This window comes from Cololabis saira, chromosome 9, assembly GCF_033807715.1.
Source record: "Cololabis saira isolate AMF1-May2022 chromosome 9, fColSai1.1, whole genome shotgun sequence".
Lineage (NCBI taxonomy): Eukaryota > Metazoa > Chordata > Actinopteri > Beloniformes > Belonidae > Cololabis > Cololabis saira.
Window position 1 is genome coordinate 26508261 of NC_084595.1, and position 21835 is coordinate 26530095.

Genomic DNA, 21835 nt, shown 5'->3' on the forward strand with positions numbered 1-21835 from the left:
TTTAGGCTACATGAGTCAATTTTGCATTTGCAAAAATATCCAGAATGGCAAAGGTTCTGTTTAAGGCAGGGTTGTTGTTGTTTGTTTTTTTTAATGGTAAAATGAGTTTGCTGATTTCTCTTTACTTTTTCTTTTTCTTTACTTTAGTAGTACAACCTTACAAATGGGATTTTTGTAGAATTAATCAAAAGTCAGTTTGTCAGAATAATACCAAACTATTAAAGTATTTCATATGACAATGCAATATTAAATTAATTTATTACAATTTACCATTCTTTGTGTAGCCTGTCTAATTTTAGGGGTGTTTTTAATACGTTTAAATAACGTGTTTACTTAATTCTGGACATGTTCTGTCAAATATTGCATTCTGCCGCATGTCAGCACAATATGATCGCTAAGTTACTATTGTGCACTGAGGAGTATCTGCTTCAGATTTAATTTAATCTGAAGCATTTACATTTAAAATGATAGTAATTGGCTTTGTGTATATAATTAAACAGTTTTTATGTATTTAAATGTGACTAGCATAGCATTTTCCATGACACGATAAAGACACGTTTTTTCCTTCCTTTTTTTTTATCCAAAAAACTGAGCAACTGACTTTCTTAATCTGACAAATACCCCATCTGCTCTGTCATTTAGTCTTCCTTTAACACAAATGCACACAAATTAAATGTGTGTTTGCATACTATATGTGCACCAACTTGCTCAACACCTTTTACTTTGGGGGTTAAATTAAGGTTAAAATGCAGGTGTGGAAACAAAAAAAGAAAGGAGGAATCTATGAAACAAGACACTGGTGTGAAGCAACAAGCTCAAAGTGAAACCTAAGGCTGTGTTTGAAAGTTCCACTTGTTCACTATAAAGCCCAATAGCCTATGTAGTGACTGCGCCATTTGGTAGTGCTGTTTGAAATTTCAGCTGGAACTTATCTTCAGTGGCGCATAGAGGTCGTTTATCACACCAGTTGAAGTAGACCTTCATGGCCTGAAGCCAAGACAGAACCGATGGAGCTCAAAGTTGTTATTTTTTTACCTTTTCAGAATTCCTGAGCACAATAACTACCCAGTTTCTCAGAAGGGACCCCAACTGGTTGAGGCAGCTGGGCACAGAGGTCTAGTCCTGTTCGAGCTGAGTTCTTCCTTTCCACCCTCAGTGCGATTACATGCACATGTAAATCGGTTACTGGCAACAATCTAGCTAAGGATTAAACTGGAGTTTCTGAGAAATCCAAGTATACAAGCACGAGAAAACCATTGATTGAGTGGGGTGCGTTTGACTCCACGATGCTACTGTAGGTAGCGCCACATGCAATTGCGTTGGCGTTTTTCCAGTTCCTTCTTTGTTGTTCATCGTCTTCTTCTCCTACAGTGTTGATATTCTGGCTTTCGCGGTGTCTTCACTTCCGGAAGGGGGAGTCCCCGGGCAGTCATTAGCTCGGTTAAGCGTGGCTTGCGTATTGATGCCAGAACAACTCGAATTAGGACCGCATTATCTGGCACTAATAGATCGATCTCAAGAGCTTCAGTTCCGTTCGACTACAGCCCGGCTAAGGTGTATACATGGCTTTTAAAAATGTGATATTGGTCAGATTAAGGCAACACTTCGACTCTCTGTTAGTGCATGTATAAGTATTGAGTGTTGTGGAGAGATTTAATTTGATTCAACTCAGTTTATTTGTACGGCACCTGTCCACAACAAAGTCATTACAAGGCAGTTTACACTGAAAATATACAAGTTCAGTGCTGCTCATTAAATTCAATCAAATTTAGTCCAATTATAGACTAAACATGTGGAATCAAATCCAAATAAATATTATCAATTTATAGTTAGTTTGTTGCATTCAATCAAATTTAAATGAATATAATACCAAATCATTAAAAAGAAACAGACTAGCAAAGCAGCCCATTAGGGTACAGATTATTCAGTTTGACTTCTTTTATATCAAAAGGAGTTAGGCCCCGAAGGGCTTTATATGTGAGGAGAAGAATTTCAAAATCTATTGTGGATTAACCGAACGCCAGTGAAGAGAATCTAAGATTGTACAAATATCCTGCTAATTATCATCACCATTTTTGCTGCAGCATTTGGGATCAGCTTGAGTCTTTTCCAAGTAATTTTAGTACAACATGGTCAATATAATTGCAATGTTTTTAATAATAGTAGCTGCTGAGATGTCAAGTACACTCACTCTCGACCAAAAACAGCAAACGTGTGCCATCCATCTACTCAGATTTACCATGTAACCATCTTTGCGGGTGTTTTTTTGGTGCAGCAAGTAACTGATATTTGGTGCATAATCATGAAGCACCATTGCATTGAAGAAGTCTCTGAAACTTATCAGAGGCTACTTTGTAGGACTCGGGAATCGTGTAGTAGAGAACATGATGTAGTGACTGATAATCTGAACATGAGCAAACATAGAACTTTTACAGGACACATTTTTTTTCTAAATGAACAGGGAGCAGGCCAACAAAGATATAATATTACAGAGCCTCTCAAAACAAAAATCCAAAAGACAGTGATAACAAAAACAACATTAAAAAGGCCAAATCAATAGACCATGACATTTTTTTTTAAACATAACTCATCAAAGTTATGTTACACTGGTTTAAATCCCAACGGACGGGCGCAGACTGAATTGTTTTCCATTCTTTTGTTCTTGTTTAATTCAGTTCAGTGACTGTGAGATGACCTCCCACATAAGTCTGTGTCACAGTATCATGTGTGAGTAAACACGCACACTTTATATGAGAAAGCAAAGCTGAGGAAAAAGACGATGAAAAAGTCTGTTATTTTTTTAACCGGATGTTTTATGTACTTTTTGGTACACTACACAAGGCCAGGATATGGAGGACTGATTCATTATTGGTTAGATATCAACCAGCTTGGATCTCTGACAGCAGGGACCAGTGTCACACATACTCTCAGGGGGTTAAAACTTAACCCCCCCTCACAATTAGCTTGTGTAAGCAGCTGCTGAGTAACTCTTGTCTTTGGTCTTGTTCATTAACTCTGTACCTCTCCGTACCAGCTGGCCTGTCAACCAGGACATGTTAAATGAGATGTGATTAAACATCAAGTGGTAAATGGAGTGAAAGTCCAAACATTGCAATCTGCCCACTTGTCCTGAGAAAACTGTTAGTGAAAAATACAGGGACTCATACACCTGTCCATTAGAGAGGGACATTTTAACGCTGCATGTCTGTGTGAATGAAGCAAGAGCAGCACGTTAGTCTGGAGGACCTTAAAAAGCTATTGCTCTGGTCACTTAGTCACTGGTGGGAAGAACATTACAAGAATACACAAACACACATTTCCACAAAAATGAGACTTTGGGGCCCAGATGCCCATGAATACATGGATCATTTTTGCACTCCTGTAGTTTTTAATTAAAGCACAAGGAAAAAAGTTACATGAATACAAAACTCGCGGAAATAAAACCCTCTGGATAGAATTTCAAACCTCCAGTTCCCTGTTGAGCGTCATAAGTCACGTAAACAAGAGCCACAGAGAGGGATGAGGCAAGACACACAGGGAAGGGTTGAGAAAGAAATCAGAATTGTCTGGAAAATGCATCCAGTGGATGTCAGGGCCAATGTAGCTGTGCACTTCCCTGTTTCTATAGTGACCTGAAAGTGATGTCGGTGCAGTGACGCTATTCTGGAGCATTGCACTGTAGCCATACTGGCATGAGCTGCACGTGCCAGTACCTAACTGACAGCCCTGAGCATACGCCTGTCTATTCATAGCATCTAACTGACGCCCTGGAGGGACACAGGAGCTCAGACAGTTGTCCAACTGGCCCAGGTCTGTAGCACAACCTTTTGATGGAGGTGAATGGACGCATGGGGAGAGTGAGGGATTAACTCTTGATGGGGGTTACATCATTGTTTCTTTGATCTTTCTGACGAAGTGACACCTGGCCCCTCATTCCTCATAAAAAAAAACTCCCAAATCCCTGCTTCTTTTAGGTTTCTGAACATTTACGCATAGAGTCAGCTTTGGGCAGCTTTTGTCCAAGCTTCTATTTCCTAGATGGTCACACTGAAAACCTGTACTCAAGCAATTTGGGTTTCCACTGACCCATCTCAGACTCTTGTGGGGTAAGATGTTTACATTGTGTCCATTCATATCAATTAGAAAAATCCAGAACTAACTGCACTCAAAGTCTCAATCATGACCCAAATTAAAGTTAGCTTCTCATAAATCCAAAATGTCACTTTACCATCACAACAGAGTCATGTCAGTGCCTCTTTTGAGAGTGCTTGTTCAAGCTCAGTTGGTACATCAGTGATGCTGCTTTGTCTGCCAGAACAGACAGAGAAAAGAAGAGGCTTTGAGGTTAAGAGAAGTCCATTGTTGTCTGTCAGCTCCCAAAGTTAGGTGTTATTGTGGTCATTTGCTGCATTGTGTCAAAGGCCGTTGTGGCACAGCGGAAGCACAGAGTTGCCGAGTGAAACTGATCTTTGTGGGGCTAAAGGGATGTTTTTCTTTGCGCAGGTAGTGAGCTGCACATTGTTTGTTTGTGTACATGTGAAGGTGTTAGAGGTGTGATGCATTGGCTGTCTGCATTTGTTTGTAAAATTGTGCTGTTGCAGGCCTTTCACACCAGTGGGATCAGCAGTTTACCCTCTCAGGAAAGAGACTGACAGAGAGTGAAGGGCAAACCATGTGGATCCTGCATTATACCCCTATTGTGCCCATGTGGCTGCATCAATAGTGCTATTGCATTGGCCACAGGCAATAGAAAAGTGCTTCACAACACAGATAAAGGTTTAGCATACGTACGACATGAAGAACAGTGGAGAAAACAAGCCCAACAAAAGCAGAGAAGTGACTGAACTGAATACATGCAGTCATATGACTTTTGTGTCAGCAAAACTCAGCAAACATTGTATGCAGGATAGAAAGAAGAACATCCTTTTAGGATCCGCGTTCATCCCCAAGGTGTTCATGAAATGACTACAACCTGATATTCCATCCCCATCTGCACTGGTGAGTACACATTTATTTGTATGTGCGATGACTCCCATGCCTGATGGCCACAGTGAGGATGGTTGCCTAGGACTTGCATGCAAACTGAGGTGAAAGCAAGCCTGGGCAGGTTGTTCCATTCCCTTAGCAGGACAGTGACTGCTTATGGCACTTGGCTAAGCAAGAATTTTAGGGATTCTAACAGCAGGCCTCTGAAAGCCGCAACTGCCTGACATCTGTACTTTTTTCAGGTTCAACATGTGAAGACAACTTTTTTTTGTCTAAAATGCTGATGGAGGCTTGTATGGTTGTTTTTGTTCTGTGTTTTAAAAATACTTTATCATTCTTTATAGCTTCAATATCCTCAAAAATGATGACCACAGAGGTGGGGACAAAGGGGATAAACACCTAACTCCCAAGCATGAAACACATTTGAATCCAAATTTAAGTCTGCTCACAGTAAAAGGTGTTCTAGGCTGTCACAAGGCTGCCAATTTGTTGGAATTCCAGACAAATGCGCTGTCAAATTGAGACTGCAAGATTGAATGATCATCACCTTGGAATATGGCAGATATTTTGGTGTCAGTGAATATATTTGGTGGTGTGGTGAGATAACGTCTTACATGAATGAGCATTTTATGAAAAAACAAGTCAGTAATGACAGTTTTAGGGGGATAAAAACTGCTGTTGCTCTACAGCCTCGGATTTTGGTTACAACTAAATTTGAACTTGAGTTTGGAAAAGATTTTGATAGCTATAAATATATCTTTATGATACTAGGTCTTTTGATTTTAGAATTTGGTTTAATTCGTCAGATCACAGATAATGTTTGGGATTCAAAGTAAATTATATTTACCATCATGTTTGAAAGCAAAATTACAATTTAAAAAAATAGAAGTTTGGTTTGATCATTGTTCCGTTGTGTGATATTGTTGTTGTGAATCATCCTTTCAGCTGTCTATTAGTTAAGGCAGCTGCCACAAATCCCCTTCACTCCACAAAGTTTCAACTTTTGTTTACCATCGGAGCACTGGAACAAAGAGCACTCTGAGGACAAGTTAACCAAAAAGTGGAACCATAGTTTTAATGATTGACTAGTGTTTCTCTCTTATTTTTTTAAACTTAGAACTGCTTGTCAATAGTATCTGTATTAACCATGGCCACAACGGACATCCTCACAAAGGGCGGGCGGCTATGCTTCATTAGTGTTTTTACAATACTTCAACATCCACCCAAATGGTTTTGAATGGAATGGGTGGATAGTGGAAAAGATTAAAACAAAATAAAAAGTCTTTCAACTAAAAGCACATTGTGTCATTCATGTAGCTTTGCACAAGCAGCAGGTGGAAATGTTGACGTCAGTGATATGAGCCACTGGACCAGAAGCACCAGTTTCACAGCTCAAAGGTGGTAAGCCTCTTGAGGAAGGCTAAAAGGTATGGCTGTTACTCTTAACATAATGGAACCTTTAACATAAAAAAAACCTTTAATAATTTGATCATCAATGTATAGTTTATTTCAGACCTTTATAAACATGAGTTGCCTTCATTTGAGTCATTAAATTATGAGTTAATAAATATACTGTAATTCAAATGTACTACAGTTATGTCAAAGCATCACCCACAGGGTCAGTTTATGGAATAAAATATTTATTTGTAGGCTACATTTAACAAGCAACCCTGACTAGATTGGAAGAAAGTGATGACGATGATGGACATTTCATTGTGGATACCAAAGGTTTACTGAAATCTTTTTTTTTTTTTTTACTGGCTCAGCTTTGATAGGTTTATGCAGGAAACAATCATAGTTTGACTCAAACCCAAAGATTAATAATCCCTAAAAAAGACGTTAAAAGGCCAGATTTTGTTACTCTGAGACCAAGGGAGGTGAGGTTGGTTCAGTCACATTTAAGTGGATTTCAAATTCCTTTTGGTATTTTGATCGATCTTTCGCGTAGCTATAGTTTTGTGCATACACTGATACAAATATTGTGCTTGATCTACTTAAAAAAAATAACTCAACTTTTTGCATGAGGTTATTATGTAGATCAAGGAAGACTAGTCTTTGTATAAACTACTTAATTTTTTGTATAAATAATACATTTTGCAAGTACCGTCAACTTAATTATGTTAAGTTTATTTATCAAAATTAAGTTGACTTTACTTGCAAAAATTAAGTTGACTTTACTTGCAAGTTGTGTACAGGCCTTTCTGTGTGGAGTTTGCATGTTCTCCCCGTGCTTGCGTGGGTTTCCTCCAGGTACTCCGGCTTCCTCCCACAGTCCAAAAACATGCGTAGTAGGTTAATTGGTGATTCTAAATTGCCCGTAGGTGTGAGTGTGAGTATGTCTGGTTGTTTTGTGGCCCTGCGATGGACTGGTGACCTGTCCAGGGTTTACCCCCTGCCTCTGGCTTGAATACGAGCTGGGATAGGCTCCAGCAGACCCCCGTGACCCTGCAAAAGATAAAAGCAGGTATAGATAATGGATGGATGGATGGATGAATTGTGTACATACTAAAAATTAAGTAGTTTATACAAAAACTAGTCTTTCTTGATTTACATAAAAATCTCATGTGAAAAAGTTGCCTTAATTTTTTTTAAAGTATATCAAGCAAAATATGTTTTAGATGGATAGATAGATAGATAGATAGATAGATAGATAGATAGATAGATAGATAGATAGATAGATAGATAGATAGATAGATAGATAGATAGATAGATAGATAGATAGATAGATAGATAGATAGATAGGTAGGTAGGTAGGTAGATAGATAGATAGATAGATAGATAGATAGATAGATAGATAGATAGATAGATAGATAGATAGATAGATAGATAGATAGATAGATAGATAGATAGATAGATAGATAGATAGGTAGATAGATAGATAGATAGATAGTTATTTATTGTCATTATAACTTATGTACAACGAAATTAAAAGTGCTCTCCAGTCAGCGCATCATATATAAAAAAATAAAATAATTGAAAATAATCCAATAAAATGTTATTTAAAATATAAACAAATAAAATAAATATATATATCTAGACACATTCACCCTTCCACATCAACACACGGACCCCACAAGAACCTTCATCAGCATACATGTTTTACTGTGGTGTTCTACTTACAAATAAAGCATGTTTCATATAAACGTTGGTCAATCTGCCCAATAGATTAAAATTGTTAAAGGAAAGGTAAATACAACAAGATCATTGCTGGTTGTTTGTGTGTAAATGGAAAGATTGCCTGGGATTACATAAATACTGCTTGGAAAAAATGCACAATGTCTTGTTTTTTGAACAAATGCAGATTAAGTTCAAAACTAGATGTATTCATGTAAAGCACCATGATATCACAGATTTAAATATGTTATATTTACATGCGTTTAGATTTATTTTTTCAGTGTAAGCCCTGCCTGGAAAATACATTAAAAGATAAATATATATATATATATATAAAAAAAAAAGATTAGCCAACTGATGTCTTTTCTTCTTCTTAAATATGACAAGTTCATCATCATGCACTGAGCATCCGAGATGATATGAGACATGAACGCCTTGCTGAATATCAGCCATTCATGAAGCTGCCACTTCATGAATGGCTGGGTGTGGCTGCGCGGGCACGCGGGCCCGCGGGCGTGCTCTCTGAAGGATGGTCCTGCTCCAACATAACCGGGCTCACACAGATAACCGAGGGTAAAGAGGGAGAGGACAGAGAAGGACCGAGACAGCGGCGACCACCATCTCCCCATGCAGCGAGGACTAAACTTTTAGGATAAATTCACGGTGAGATGCGGGACTTGCATAGTCTTCAAACAGTTAAGGTTGCGGTAGAACTTGGAGGAAAAGACGCTCTTACGCTTTATCTGTGATATAAGTCTGTACGGAATCTATGTTTATGGGGAAACGTTAAGAGTGTTTTTAGGTGAGCAGTGCAGCTGTGTGAAAGAAGAAGAGAAACAGACAAAAGAACGTCTAGGCATGTTTCCCTCCTCTGTGATTCCACCCTGTAGGAGTGACAAAAACAACAAAGGGACGGAGAAAAACTCGCATCAGGACCACAAGCGGGGAAACTACCCAGACACATCCCGGAGCACAATAGCCGGTGGGGGGTTGGGTTGGCAAACAAGAGCATGTCTGCGGGTTTTGCAATATGCAGCAGTCTTCGTGTAATTACATTCCTCCTGGCGTCTCTCAGCTCCAACAGTCGGGAGCATTTTTTTTTTTTTTTCCTCTTTCTTTTTCCTCGTGTCAGCTTGGGCAGATCTCCGCCAAAACACGAAGCGACTCCGTCCGATGATTTGGGGACTTTAAAGTCCATTCCGAAAGCAAGCGAGAGTTGAAACGTGAGTTTTGGTTAGGTGCTGTCATGACGAGGAATGCCCTGAAGGGATCTCATTTGCTTGTCCCTTGCAGTTTTGATGGGGAGAAGCGAGAGAAGAGTAAACAGAGGAGCAGAGGTGTGAACGGAGAGAGGAGTCCGGGGGGGAAACAGAGCTCGACTGATCACAGAGGCGAATGTTTGAAAGGTAGGAGCCACGAGCCTTGTCGCCTGCTACGTGTGCTGACTTGTGATTTAATCTTTAGGCTATGCTTGCAAAAAAAAAAGAAAAGAAAAAAAAGAGAAGTCTTTAGTGCAGAATACATGTGGACAGACAGCCAGGGGTTGCATAACGGTTCAGCCGGGGTTGTTCACTGCTCTGCACTTATCAAACCTCATACAGAACTTGAATAGACTGCGTTTTAAAACCTTTGCTGCAATAACTCTTAATCTTTATCATCTTCGAGTTATTATATTGTACCGTCTATCCATAGTGGTGGACAGTAACGGAGTAAATTTACTTGAGCACTGTACTTAAGTACATATCCAGATGATTTGTACTTTACTTGAGTATTAGATTTCTTTGGTACTTATTACTCTTGCTTGAATACATTTCCATGACAAATATTTGTACTTTTACTCGAGTAAATTTCTAGGAAGGCTGAAAAGTACTCGTTACTTTCAGTTCTGCTCTTTTTTCTTCTTCCCTAAAATCCTATTGGACACAAGCTGTTTTTGTCAAAGGAGGAGACCTATCACAGTGCACGCTCTCCACTGGGATGTACGTAAAGCGGAAATACGTCAAGCCTCCTCAAAACGATACCGCCAAAGTAGCCTGCGTTTGTCAAGACAGAGCCGCAACAAGTCAAGACATAGCCGCAACAATGGCTACGCCTGCGTCAGGAGAAGAAAGACAATCCGCTGAGTCGTCTGAGTCTGATAATGAGCCGAAATTCACAAAATCCTTGGCCGTATCTTAACTCAATGTTTGAGTTCGACCGAGTAAAAAACGAGGGCACAGACAAACCACAGACAAAATAAAAAAATGTAATTAAAATTAAAATTAAATTAAAATTAAAAAATATAGTAATTTACTGATGTGGAAAATAAGAAATTTACTCTTACTCTTACTTTTACTTAAAGTAAATTTAAAAGCATTTACTTTTGGATACTTAAGTACCTTTAAAAGCAAGTACTTTTCTACTCTTACTCGAGTAATATTTTGACTGAGCTACTTTTACTTGTAACAGAGTAAATTTTGACCAGTAGTATTTGTACTCTTACTCAAGTACTGGGGTTGAGTACTCTGTCCACCTCTGACTATCCATAGCTTAAAACTTATTATAGTTTATTGATCTTCTCATTTGAAATCTTTGAACTACTACACGTTGTAAAAACTGTTTCATTTTAATTTAACCCAATGTAAAACCTGTATGGCGCTGATAGAAGATAAAGGGCGTTATCTTTAAAGAGCAAATGTTTGGAAGGTTTTCAAGTTTGGTTCTCTTTCATTTGAAAAGTATTGACGTGTTGACTGTGTAAAGGATATTCTGCATGTATGCACCTATAGACAATACTATTTTTGAAACTTCCCAAAACAATTAAAACTCTGTGACCTAAAGACAATGTAAAGATGCTTAAACCGATGCTGTATTAATGTCATCTGGATATCTGGCAAAGCTGCAATGGACAGTTTGCTTCTACTATGCCCAGGCATACTTTCTGATCAGTTTCTGTGGTGATACACCATTTGGTCTTGTTTACATGGCTTGCTCAAGTACAGTATTTGCTGTCTTCACTACGTGCACCTGAGACGAGTGAGCCCAGCTAGAAGGCATAGCTGAGGAAAGAAGTCACTCCTGCTGTAAAAACAGTGGTTGCCACAGTTATTAGCCCAAGCGTGGAAAGATATTTGATATCTCTGAAAACAGCTAAAAGTGTCCACTTATATGTATCCAACTCCATATCCCAGTTCTTTTCTTCCTTTCTTTCGTCTCTTTCCTTGTCAATCCTACTCTGTAAATGTGTAAAATGTGGTGGGTGTGGGGATGATCTTACAGCGCTGACATCAGTTCCAAGACTCAAGCCCACTCCTCTGTTTTTCTATCAGCTGTGGAATTTGAACCATTCTTCCTTTGGGGTGAGGCCCATCCCTGTCTGCCCCTGCTCAGAGGAGCACGTTGTCTTGGAGGAGCCTGTGTGTGTGTGTAAGTGCGTGTGTGTGCGTGTGTGTGCGTGTGTGTGTGTGTGTGTGGGTGGGTATAACCAGGGCTTTCCAGTAGAGTTACACACCCAGCATTTCTGGCTGCTGCGCTGTCGAGTAGTGAGCCAAGTCTACACAGCTGGGAGTCATGGAAGAAGCAGCGTCTTTGTGTGAGCTGAGTAATGTCCCGCACACATGCACAATCACATGCACATGCATATGCACAGACACACACGCACACATACACGGTCTTCTTTGGGCCAACAGCTCCTCTCAACTGCATGCAGCATGGCTGGGAGCTTTAAAGTGTGTGTTTGGGCAGGGTAGCTTGTATTATTCGTGTGGGCATGCATTCATATCTGGGTGTGTGTACGCAAGGATGGAGAGTTAACATACTCAAAGCCATCTGAGGAAAGAGACTCACTAAACCCCCATGGACACACACACACACACACACACACACACACACACACACACACACACACACACACACATCCTTCAACAACAACATTCACACGCAGAAGAGTGTAGGAGAGACCAAAAGAGACAGAGAAAGGCGATAAAAGATGAAGGGATTGTGCTTGGGAAGGAAACCGGACAGTCTTTAGCTGTTTTCAAATCGGGGTGTCGGCGACCGAAGAATGTGTATACGAGAGTAGAAATCCGAGCGCCAGGCTGGAGAGAGAACACAGGCTCTGTGTATTAAGGAAAAGAGGAAAGGAGAAGAGAAGCAGATTGTTTGAAAACAAATAAGAGAGAAATTGAGCTGTGCAGAGTAGAAGAAAGGGAAGAGAAAGAAGTCAGAGTTTTGGCTAAGGGGAGTTGTCCTATATGGATATGCCTCTAAACACGAAAGCTTGTTTGAATGCTCCTTTAAACATTTCCACTTCTTCTGGGTATTGGCCAAAAGGATGGCAAAGAAAGCATTTGAAAAGAAAGAAAGTTAAAATAAACAGAGCAATCTGCTCAGTGGTGAAAAAGAGGTCAACTGGTTTCCTTGGTGTTCTTTTAAAATTTAAAACAAATCCTCAGCTCTTTCAAAAGGATTTCAGATTCAAAACTCTTTAAACATCTGTCTTTATTTCCTCTAAGGTGGTTATCTGCTGCCTTGCGTCAGAAGCAGTCTCTGTTTTCATTCTGTGTTTGTCTCTGAAGCTCATCTGAATTACCAAAAGCAAACACATTTCTCTATAACACTATGCTAATAACTCCAAATCAATCAAAGACTGTTTGCTCCCAGGAGATTTCTAAATACAACCTGAATGTACATATTCCATGAGCTTGTGAGTGAAAGAAGTAAATCACACCTCGCACCAGACAGCTCAAGAGTGAGGGAACGAGATGTTTCTGTGGTGAGAGACGTGGATAAGAAGGCGTCGTATTATGGGCAAGGGCAGGGCAGGGCAGGGACACAACAAGTGGGTAAGAGGTGATAAAAAAGCCAGGTTCTGCGGGAGTGGATGTCTTCATCCATTCATGGACTCTCAAACAAGTTGGGGCTGGAGTGAAGCCAGGGTCTGACCGGGGTTTGTGTCATGACATCCAGGATGCCTGTACTGATTAGGAGGCCTATTATCCAACATCACTGTTGACACAATGCAATGAAAGACTTCCGCGGCAAAAGTTACACAAAGTGAGAATTGTTACATTTTTGATGTTTCATGCTTGGAGTGCTTATAGATTACAATTATTAAACTATTTCACTCATTGTTTTCTTTTAAATACAAGTTTCCATACATCTTTCACACATGAATTGCCATTTAAAGTGTACCACAGTCCTGCAGGAGAGTCTGAATGGGCATGTTTTCTTTGTATTGAATGTCTTCTAAATGACAGGTCACTAGAGGTCACTCTGCTAAAATTACACCTGAAGAGGGATTATTTACCGGTGGATTGATATTAAAATAGGCCTTTGACTTCAGTACGTTTGTCTCTAAAAGTTTAGACTTGAAGTCATGTTCAAGGAAAGATACATTCTTAGTCAATAACTTATCAAATACCTGATGCCATGGAGGGGTCTTAAAAGACTAATAACTAATAAAAGGAACACACTCAAGTTTCAGAGGGCTTTTTAAAAATGAAGCCTTAAAAAATGAATGCTTTAAATCATGTAAAGAATGCTACTGTTTTTCTACTTAACCGGCACTTAAAGCCTGTTTGCATTATACATTATCTAATCCAGACGTTCATTACATATGCATACTGAGTGCAAACTATTGGATATTACTCTTAATGCCTTGGCTTCTATGGTAGGAATGGGCGATATTTTACCGTTCACGATAAACCGTCAAAAAAATTCCCCACGATAAGAATTTATCATCTCACGGTAAAAATGATAAATTCCCATTGATGATGTTTTTTTGTAAAACTGATTTATGGTTCTGTGTTAAGTCGACGCAGAACGTATGGGAAGGAAGGAAGGAAGGAAGGAAGGAAGGAAGGAAGGAAGGAAGGAAGGAAGGAAGGAAGGAAGGAAGGAAGGAAGGAAGGAAGGAAGGAAGGAAGGAAGGAAGGAAGGAAGGAAGGAAGGAAGGAAGGAAGGAAGGAAGGAAGGAAGGAAGGAAGGAAGGAAGGGAGAAAAGAGGAAGGGAAGAAGGAAGGAGAGAGCAGGAGGAAAGAAGGAAGGGAAAAAAGAAGGAAGGAAGGAAATAAGAAAGAAAGAAAGAAAGAAAGAAAGAAAGAAAGAAAGAAAGAAAGAAAGAAAGAAAGAAAGAAAGAAAGAAAGAAAGAAAGAAAGAAAGAAAGAAAGAAAGAAAGAAAGAAAGAAAGAAAGAAAGAAAGAAAGAAAGAAAGAAAGAAAGAAAGAGAAAAAAGGATAAATTCCCGTTGATGACGTTTTTGTGTAACAGACATGCCGGATCTGAGAGCGAGATAGATTTAGAGTTGAAAAGATGGAGTTGAATTGGTATTTTTTTTATCGTCATTTTTATCGTTATCGGGATAAATGCCAGAAATTATCGTGATACATTTTTTAGTCCATACCGCCCATCCCTATTCTATGGATATATTTCCCTTTGCAATCTATTATACTCTGTCTATTTTTGTTGTGTAAGTGCTTCAGTTTACATTAGTGGATCCACGTGTGTTCAGAGAAGGCTTCTGCGCGATGCTTCCTGGTATACTGATGCTTCGGTCTATGTGATTGTGCGTGTCATGGCAATGCAGAAATAGTACTGCAATAAACTTATCCTACTGTGTGACTGTGTGATTTGTTCTTGCATATTTTTGTATGTGTGCAACTCTCTCTGAAATTTGATCCCAGGGTGTCTCTCTTTTTAGCATCTGCTTCTCTCATTTGTGGCGGAAACCCGACCCTCTTGGGTGAATTGGTCTCTACGACATATGAGTGAGGAAATACCAACTATTGAAGTACGTGTGGTCTCAATCACAGATTGCATTTCATGTTGTTGGTTTTCATACGGAGAGTTGTTTGTTTGTGTAGCGTGGGTTATACGTTCAGTTGGACAGGTGCGGTTGGCTGCTTGCATTCCCCACGGGACCTTGGAGGCTAATCTAAATACTATTTACTTCACATGTCTGCAAGGGCTCAAACAGCCCCATATGTCTGGCTTCAGCGGTGTTCATCCACTGGTAATCTCCCACATCTTTAATTTACAGTTCCTGCAAGCTTTGGCTGTCTGTTTCCTCATCTTCCTGTTTGCTTTCATATCTTGCCTGTCTGTTTATCCATTAGCCGTTCTTTTATGACCACTCCTGTGCCTTTTGCTGCCTGAGAATTCAGTGACTCCTGTTACAGTTTACACGGGCATCACTGGTTCCTATTCACCTATTAATTTTTTGTTTGTCCATGAGAAAAAGTTGGGGGAAAAAAATTCTAAGATGTGCCTGATGTCATGCAGATGTTTGGCTTGTTCATTCTAGTTCTTATTAAAAGTGATTGCTTATGTTGTGAATGAGATTAGGTGCAATAATTGGTTGATTTCTTTAGTCACTCTTTCCTTACAGTGTGCACTGACTCATGCAGTGAAGTATTCAAACTCAAAACCCACAAACCCGTTCATACTGTAAAGACATAAACACATTGACACATGCATGGACCCTCTCACTGTGCACGTGTGTCTATGCTTACCTAAGAGCTGGAGGCTTAGAAAGAAACACCCAAAGGCGGTCATTCCTGATAATCAGGGTTAGACTTGTTTTAGTCTAAACTTGTTTTAGGCCAGTTTGCTCACAGGATTCCAATGAGTAATTGCATAACTGTGACTGTGTTCATGTAGCTATAAATACCGACTTATTTAAGTGTTTCCCTTTGTTGTTATTTTGATAAACTGCTGGGGTTGCCCAATTTTTACAGTTTCTGGAGGCTGAGGCAACCTGACTGACACCCTCTCATCCGTCTTTCAGCATGTCTTTCTCACACATGGCAAAACAGATGAGTCAGATGTGGTAACTGATGGTAAGAAGTTTGTAGATGAGGGCTTTTCCATCACCCCAGTCAGTGTTTGTCCAGCTACCTCTGTGCTTTGTTCCCACGCAAACTCTGAAATTGACTTACCCAAACATCATGGGGCTGGGTCAGATGTGTTCAGCTTAGATCAATGTTCAGCTCCGATATGCTTGAGGGACCTTTCACTTAATTAAAAAAAAGAGAATGCCTTGTTTGTTTTTTTTTTTATTTTTTTTAAAAAATTTATTGCATTGCAATGCATTCTCAAAACTACCTCAAAAATGACTGATACGATAATGATAAGACAATGATAAGAATGGATTTCAAAATTCCCGCTGTTTTTTTTTTTTTGTAACTTTGAAACCACAGTTCAGGAATTGAAAGGAAGTTGTGAAAATTCCCCAGGTGGGGTCATTTAAGGAAAGGCAGTTTTTGACACTTTCATACTGCCTCTCTTTGTTTCTCAATCTGTGTGTCTCCTGCTGAAATACATTCCTCTCATTTCAGCATAAATATTTGATCGAGATCATATTATTTTTCCTGCTTGATATCAAATGACACTTAATACCAATGCATTGAGACAATAGCAGATGTCATGTTATGGAGTAATATTGACTCTTCTCAAGGCAGTTTAAGGCTAGCAAATGATCATTTATTTTCTCTGTGAAAGAGAGATCACAAATGGGTTCAAGCCTATAAAACTACACTTTCAACAGTTAAAAGCTGCATGACTGTGCTGGACCTTTTAAAGAAAATATTATTTATAACACATCTGGTTAAACAATATATTTACATTTTTCATATGTCATATGTCATATGTCAGCTTTGAATAAACTGTTCACAAGTGTTAAGGATAAGCCTCGATCCAAAGTAAAGCTCTGTCCAAAAGAGTGTCCACCTTCTTGCCCCTTGCCCTTCTTGAAATGATTGAAACCTGTGGGGCTGCACTGCAGCTTGGCAGATAAATGACATGTGGTCACAGCGTGATGTGATTTTTACATGCTGTTTGTTTACCAGGCCACGGCACAGCAGTGCGGAAATAACCAAAGACTAGTATAGATTTTTCCATCTGACTATTTTAGGGTATCTACAGTGCATGGTGTGTCAGCTGTGTGTGTGTCTGTGAGTGTGCACATTTACTGTTTTATGCAATAACAGTCATGTAATTGGCAACACATATTAATCTATATTTCAGCAGAGTCAAGCAGAATGTGTTGCATTTCATCACTGTTTGATGCAAATTAAAAATGCACCTTTACATTTGGTAATGTTTGTGTTTTCAGGCTAGTGGAAGGATTACATGGTTATTCATTCCCTGGGAAAATCATATGATTATAAAATCCACTCAGAGCTCTATTGAATAATATCTAAAATTCATTGCTTTTGAGATAAATGCGTTTTGTTCTACAGAAACTTTGTTTTTGTTTGCTTAAGCACAATACAATATGAGGAACTCAACAAAGCATCTAGGCTATTTGAAGCAAACACAACAAACAACCTTCCTGTTATGTCTTGGTTCTCTCCAAAGTGGTACATTTGTCTATTTCTGTCTCTGTTGCTGTTATTTTTGCTTTTTACTCTCATATACTTCCCCTCTTCTTTGTTCTCTCTTTACTTTTTCTGTATTTGTTAGCTGTGGTGTAATTTAAACACAGACAGAACTTGTTTGAATGTTTTAACTTCAAGTTAAAACATTAAAAAGAAAAACACAACTTAATATTTTAAATAATCATGCAATTTGGTTTCCAAAATTAGTTAAGACGTTGAAGTGTTATAATTGAGTATTTGTTAATGTCAGGCCTTCTTTGACATAATTTGGACGGATGGACGGACAGACGGACAGATGGCACTTTTGATATGGGATCACAGGTAGAATTGGATTCCTCTTAAGTGGTTCAAGCCAAAAAAGGACAGGAACCTCTGATATACAGAGCTTTGCAGGGTCGTTGTACTGTGTGCAGTTTGTTCTCGACAGGGTCATAACTCCGCTTTGCTTTGCCACAGTCAAGTCCAGAGGTGTTTTTCTTGGATTCACTCTATGTTTAATCTGGCTGATTTGAGAGTAATGACTGCCCTGTGCTGAGGCCAGATACGTTGCCCTTTTCATAACTTTGGCATTTTTTTCTCCACCAGCCTATCGTCAAGGTAATAGTTTCTCTGGTCTGCCCTTTGCAACATTTCACTCTATTTATTATACATACTTTTGTTTTATGTTCAAACCTAGCAATGTGTCTCTGTTCTTGCATACATGTTGTAAAAAAAAAAAAAAAAAAAAAAAACATCAAAAGAGCAGATTTTCCCTTAGTTTTGATTACTGTTAAAATAAAAATTACTGTCCCTCCATCAGTTTTCCTTTATATCATGCAATCTCAAATCCAGAGTGTAAGAATGAATGCAGAAGGTTTAGAGGAAATACAATATTTCCACTCCCACCATTACAGCAGGTAGTAATGCGGTATATTGATGGGCAGGCCTCTTCACAGATATGGTATTTTTGTTCATCACCCATTGATTTTCCATTAATGCATTGGTCAATAAAACTCTTAAATGTAGTGTACAGTGCTATTACATGATAACAGCCATGATGGTAAGCTTTCTGCAGCAAAATCTCGCCCTAAAATAGCAAGTCTCTTAAAAAAACAACAACAACAAAAACAGCTCTTTGCATTCTCTTGATATATTTGAGTTGTTCTCAGTATAAAACAGCCTTTCAGCTGCTCAAACGTTGCCATTAGATAGACTTTAATAAACACCTACCTACAGACCTATATCACTTGTGCATGCAGACACAAGGAATAAACAAAAACAAAAATCTTCATCATACCATTAGTTTCCATTGATACTGATTTTGGTAATTGGGGGAATGTCTTAAGTAGTTAAATAGTTCTCCCTCTCCTTGGCTATTTACTTTTTGCTCTTCTGGGGAGATTAAAGAGGCGGTTCCAAGCCATCCAAAATAAGATGCCTCTGCAGCATGTTCTGGGTCTGCCCTGGGGGCTTTTCCTATTTGGACCTGGTCACAACACTTCCCCATAGAGGTGTGCAGAGGGCATCCTAGTTAGATGCCCAACTGGCCTTAAATAGCTCCTTTTGATGTGGAGGAACAACAACTCTACTTTGAGTCCCTCCTGAATGATGAAGCCTCTCACCCTATCTAAATGTCCCACCAGGCGTGGAAGCGCCGCGCTGCGGTTTGGGTCTGTCCCAGCGCGACCTCAAGCACCACAGGGAGTCTGTCAGAAGCAGAGCATCTTCAAGCACTAATTGCTGAACTGCTTATTATGAAATTTCGAGTTTACTTTAAAGTTGCACGTTCACATTAATCTACTTGTTTGAAGATGTGTTTCTTGCCATTACTTGTCTTTTCTGCTATTTTCCTGACCATTTCTTACATCTTTAAATCTCTTCTGAGACAGTTTGGATTGCTTGCTCATGATCTCCATAGTTACTGTAATATGGATAAGTGAGTCTGGGGCCCGCCAGTGGCATTTTGTTATGAAAATTGACCAGATTCTCTATGCTGTTCTTGTGTTTGACTGTTGGCCAGCTCGATGTGCTGTGTGTAAATTGATCCAGCTTTGCTGAGGCTGAGTGCCAAAATAGACTTGTCACACATCTTTACCGGAGCAGAGCGGATGTTCGCTTCTGGGAATCTTGTAAACTGTGCCATGGCACTTCTGCTGGGACAACTCTCATTGACTTGAATGGCTGAGATTTACAGTGGCTGAACAGCAGCTGCACAGCCACACCGCAGCGCTTTGCATCCAGTGGGACCCAGGCCTGAGGGCGCCTGGAGGTCCTATCCTAAAGACTCTTTGAAGGTAGTTCAGAGTAACTTTATTCCTGCTGATGGATTCAGTAAATAGGTAATTTAAGTCATATTTTTGTCACATTAAATCAATTTCAGCATGACAATAAAATCACAGTGTAAGTTTAATTTGCACCAGTGGAAGTGTCCAGTTCTGTGGATGAGGTTCTGCTGTGATCTACTTCATTTTAACACTGACCAAAGCAGCCTAGGAGCGGCACAGATTAGGGTAGAGTCACAAGAATGTAGTCTATGATTTACCACCATGCAGCGAAGATGCTTGATTCCTCTTGCTGCATCGCTGTCCATGCTTGATTTTAAGAACTTGATTACAAGAACTAGATTTCTTGTTTTGTTAAAACACTGTAACTGAGCTTTATGGCTGAGTTAAAGAAGGGTGTTCATTGGGTCTACTTTCAAAGACAAACCCCTCCTTGAGTGAGATTTTTCTTCTTTTTTTTTTAGTCCAGAATCCCATGGCACACCAACATGTAGTTATTGAATGCAAACACCTTTTGGATTTTCCTTGCAGCCAATTATCACCACAGCCTGATGTCCACACCTAGGATATCTGTAATCAGCTGTTATTCCAGGAAATGAATGCATTGAATATGAAGCCTGGCGGTTTTTCACTGCATCCTGGCCTCTGTCATACTCTTTTGCATTTGGGAACAATGCTGGATAACATCCAAGCTACACAAGCTATGGCATGTGTATAAAAATCAAACACAAATAACCAAAGAACAAAACACAGGGAGCTGCAAAGGTTTTGGTGCATGGATATGGCTTGATTCCTCTAGTCATATCCTGGTTTTCATCAATTTCCTTCAGTTAATAAGTATAAAGTGCCATGGTTGTTGTTATTTTTTGAAAATGACTTGTGGTATTTGAAATAAATGCATTTGATTGGAGAATCTGTTTCTCTTCCCGCATCCTTCTTTCATCATTTTCTCTGTGTTGAATAATTTGTCAGGCGGCAGTGAGTTGTGAGCTTGTAGCTTTCGAACTAAGTTTGCAGGGTTTGTTCACATAATCCGCTGATGTCTCTGAATTAAGAAAGAGAAATTCCCCAAAACCCTAACCCTAAGAGGACCAAACATCACTGTGTTCATGACTTTGGAAGCCAACTTTCCTCAGATTCTTGTTTGTAAACACTGACACTAGTTTGTTTTGGTTTTTTTTTGTCCCTCTCTCTGTTTTTTGATAAATGGGAATGTTCAGCGGGTGACATTTGCCACAGAGGAAGCTGATATAAAAAGATGTTAAAAAATCCTCTCTTGGGGTGTCCAGTCAAAGGGTATTCAGAGTTCAAAAGGCTGGAAAGGGATGGTTTGGCAGACGTCTGGACTTTTTTCTAGTCTTCTAATCCTTTCAGCACTACATATATTTATAGGTCCATTAGATGAGATAGTTATTCACTGAAAATGGAGCTATGCAGTGTGCAGTGTTAAAAGTTTTTCGTGCATTTAAAAAAATTTGAATTATATTTTTGAAATATGCTTTTAAAAATGCATCGCTACAAATATACCTGGCTTATATCAAACTTCAAACATTGACAGAATGTTAAAATGATACCTGTGTCCGTCTGTTGCTCAGTGGGATGATAAACTTCAGAGCAGAAATGTCTGACATTGTCAACACTTTTTTTGTCAAAATTTCACAGTTTATAATTCCTGCTCTGATTCTGGATTCTACTGCGTATTTTTCAGCTTCAGGTCATCTCGTGGTGTCATAAGAACTACTAAAGAAATAATGCAGACCTCAGCGGCGATCATATCTGCAGATAGATATATATCAGGCTCACTTGTCTATTTACAATTAATTCCGCTATCCTAGAATCCCAGATCTTAAATTAACCTTCAACCTCTAAGCTTTCACCCAATACTGCTCCATTTTTCACCTATTTCTTGGTTTCCATCCTGATTCCCTGATTTATCCTCCGTCTCACTCAACAGCCTAACTCTTATGTCCCAATTTGAGGCCATTGCCAACCAGTTCCTGACTTAAGTACTTTATCCCATTTCTATAAAGGCCTAACACCAGCCAGTGAATCCACCAAACCCTAAATGGCTCAGCACTTGCTCCCCAAATGTTCTTTCACTTTGCTAGAGCATAAGC

The 21835-nt window shown here is 39.3% G+C and overlaps 1 protein-coding gene across 7 annotated transcripts in view; it reads left to right on the forward strand.

Annotated features, from left to right (window-relative positions):
- Positions 1-4942: 4942 nt before the first annotated feature.
- rhobtb4 (Rho related BTB domain containing 4) overlaps positions 4943-21835 on the forward strand; it is a 50370-nt gene continuing 33477 nt past the window's right edge. Inside the window, exons 1-3 of one of the 7 annotated variants that reach the window (XM_061728982.1) lie at positions 8617-8763; positions 9394-9506; positions 14781-14870. Coding sequence is in view for 3 of the 7 variants with exons in the window: in XM_061728980.1 (XP_061584964.1) it covers positions 9496-9506 (11 nt within the window). In the remaining 4 variants the exon portion in view is untranslated. Of the gene's footprint in view, positions 4999-8615; positions 8764-9085; positions 9324-9393; positions 9507-11645; positions 11672-14780; positions 14871-21835 lie in introns of those variants that run through there. The other 6 variants (XM_061728980.1, XM_061728978.1, XM_061728979.1 and 3 more) reach the window with 6 other exon arrangements.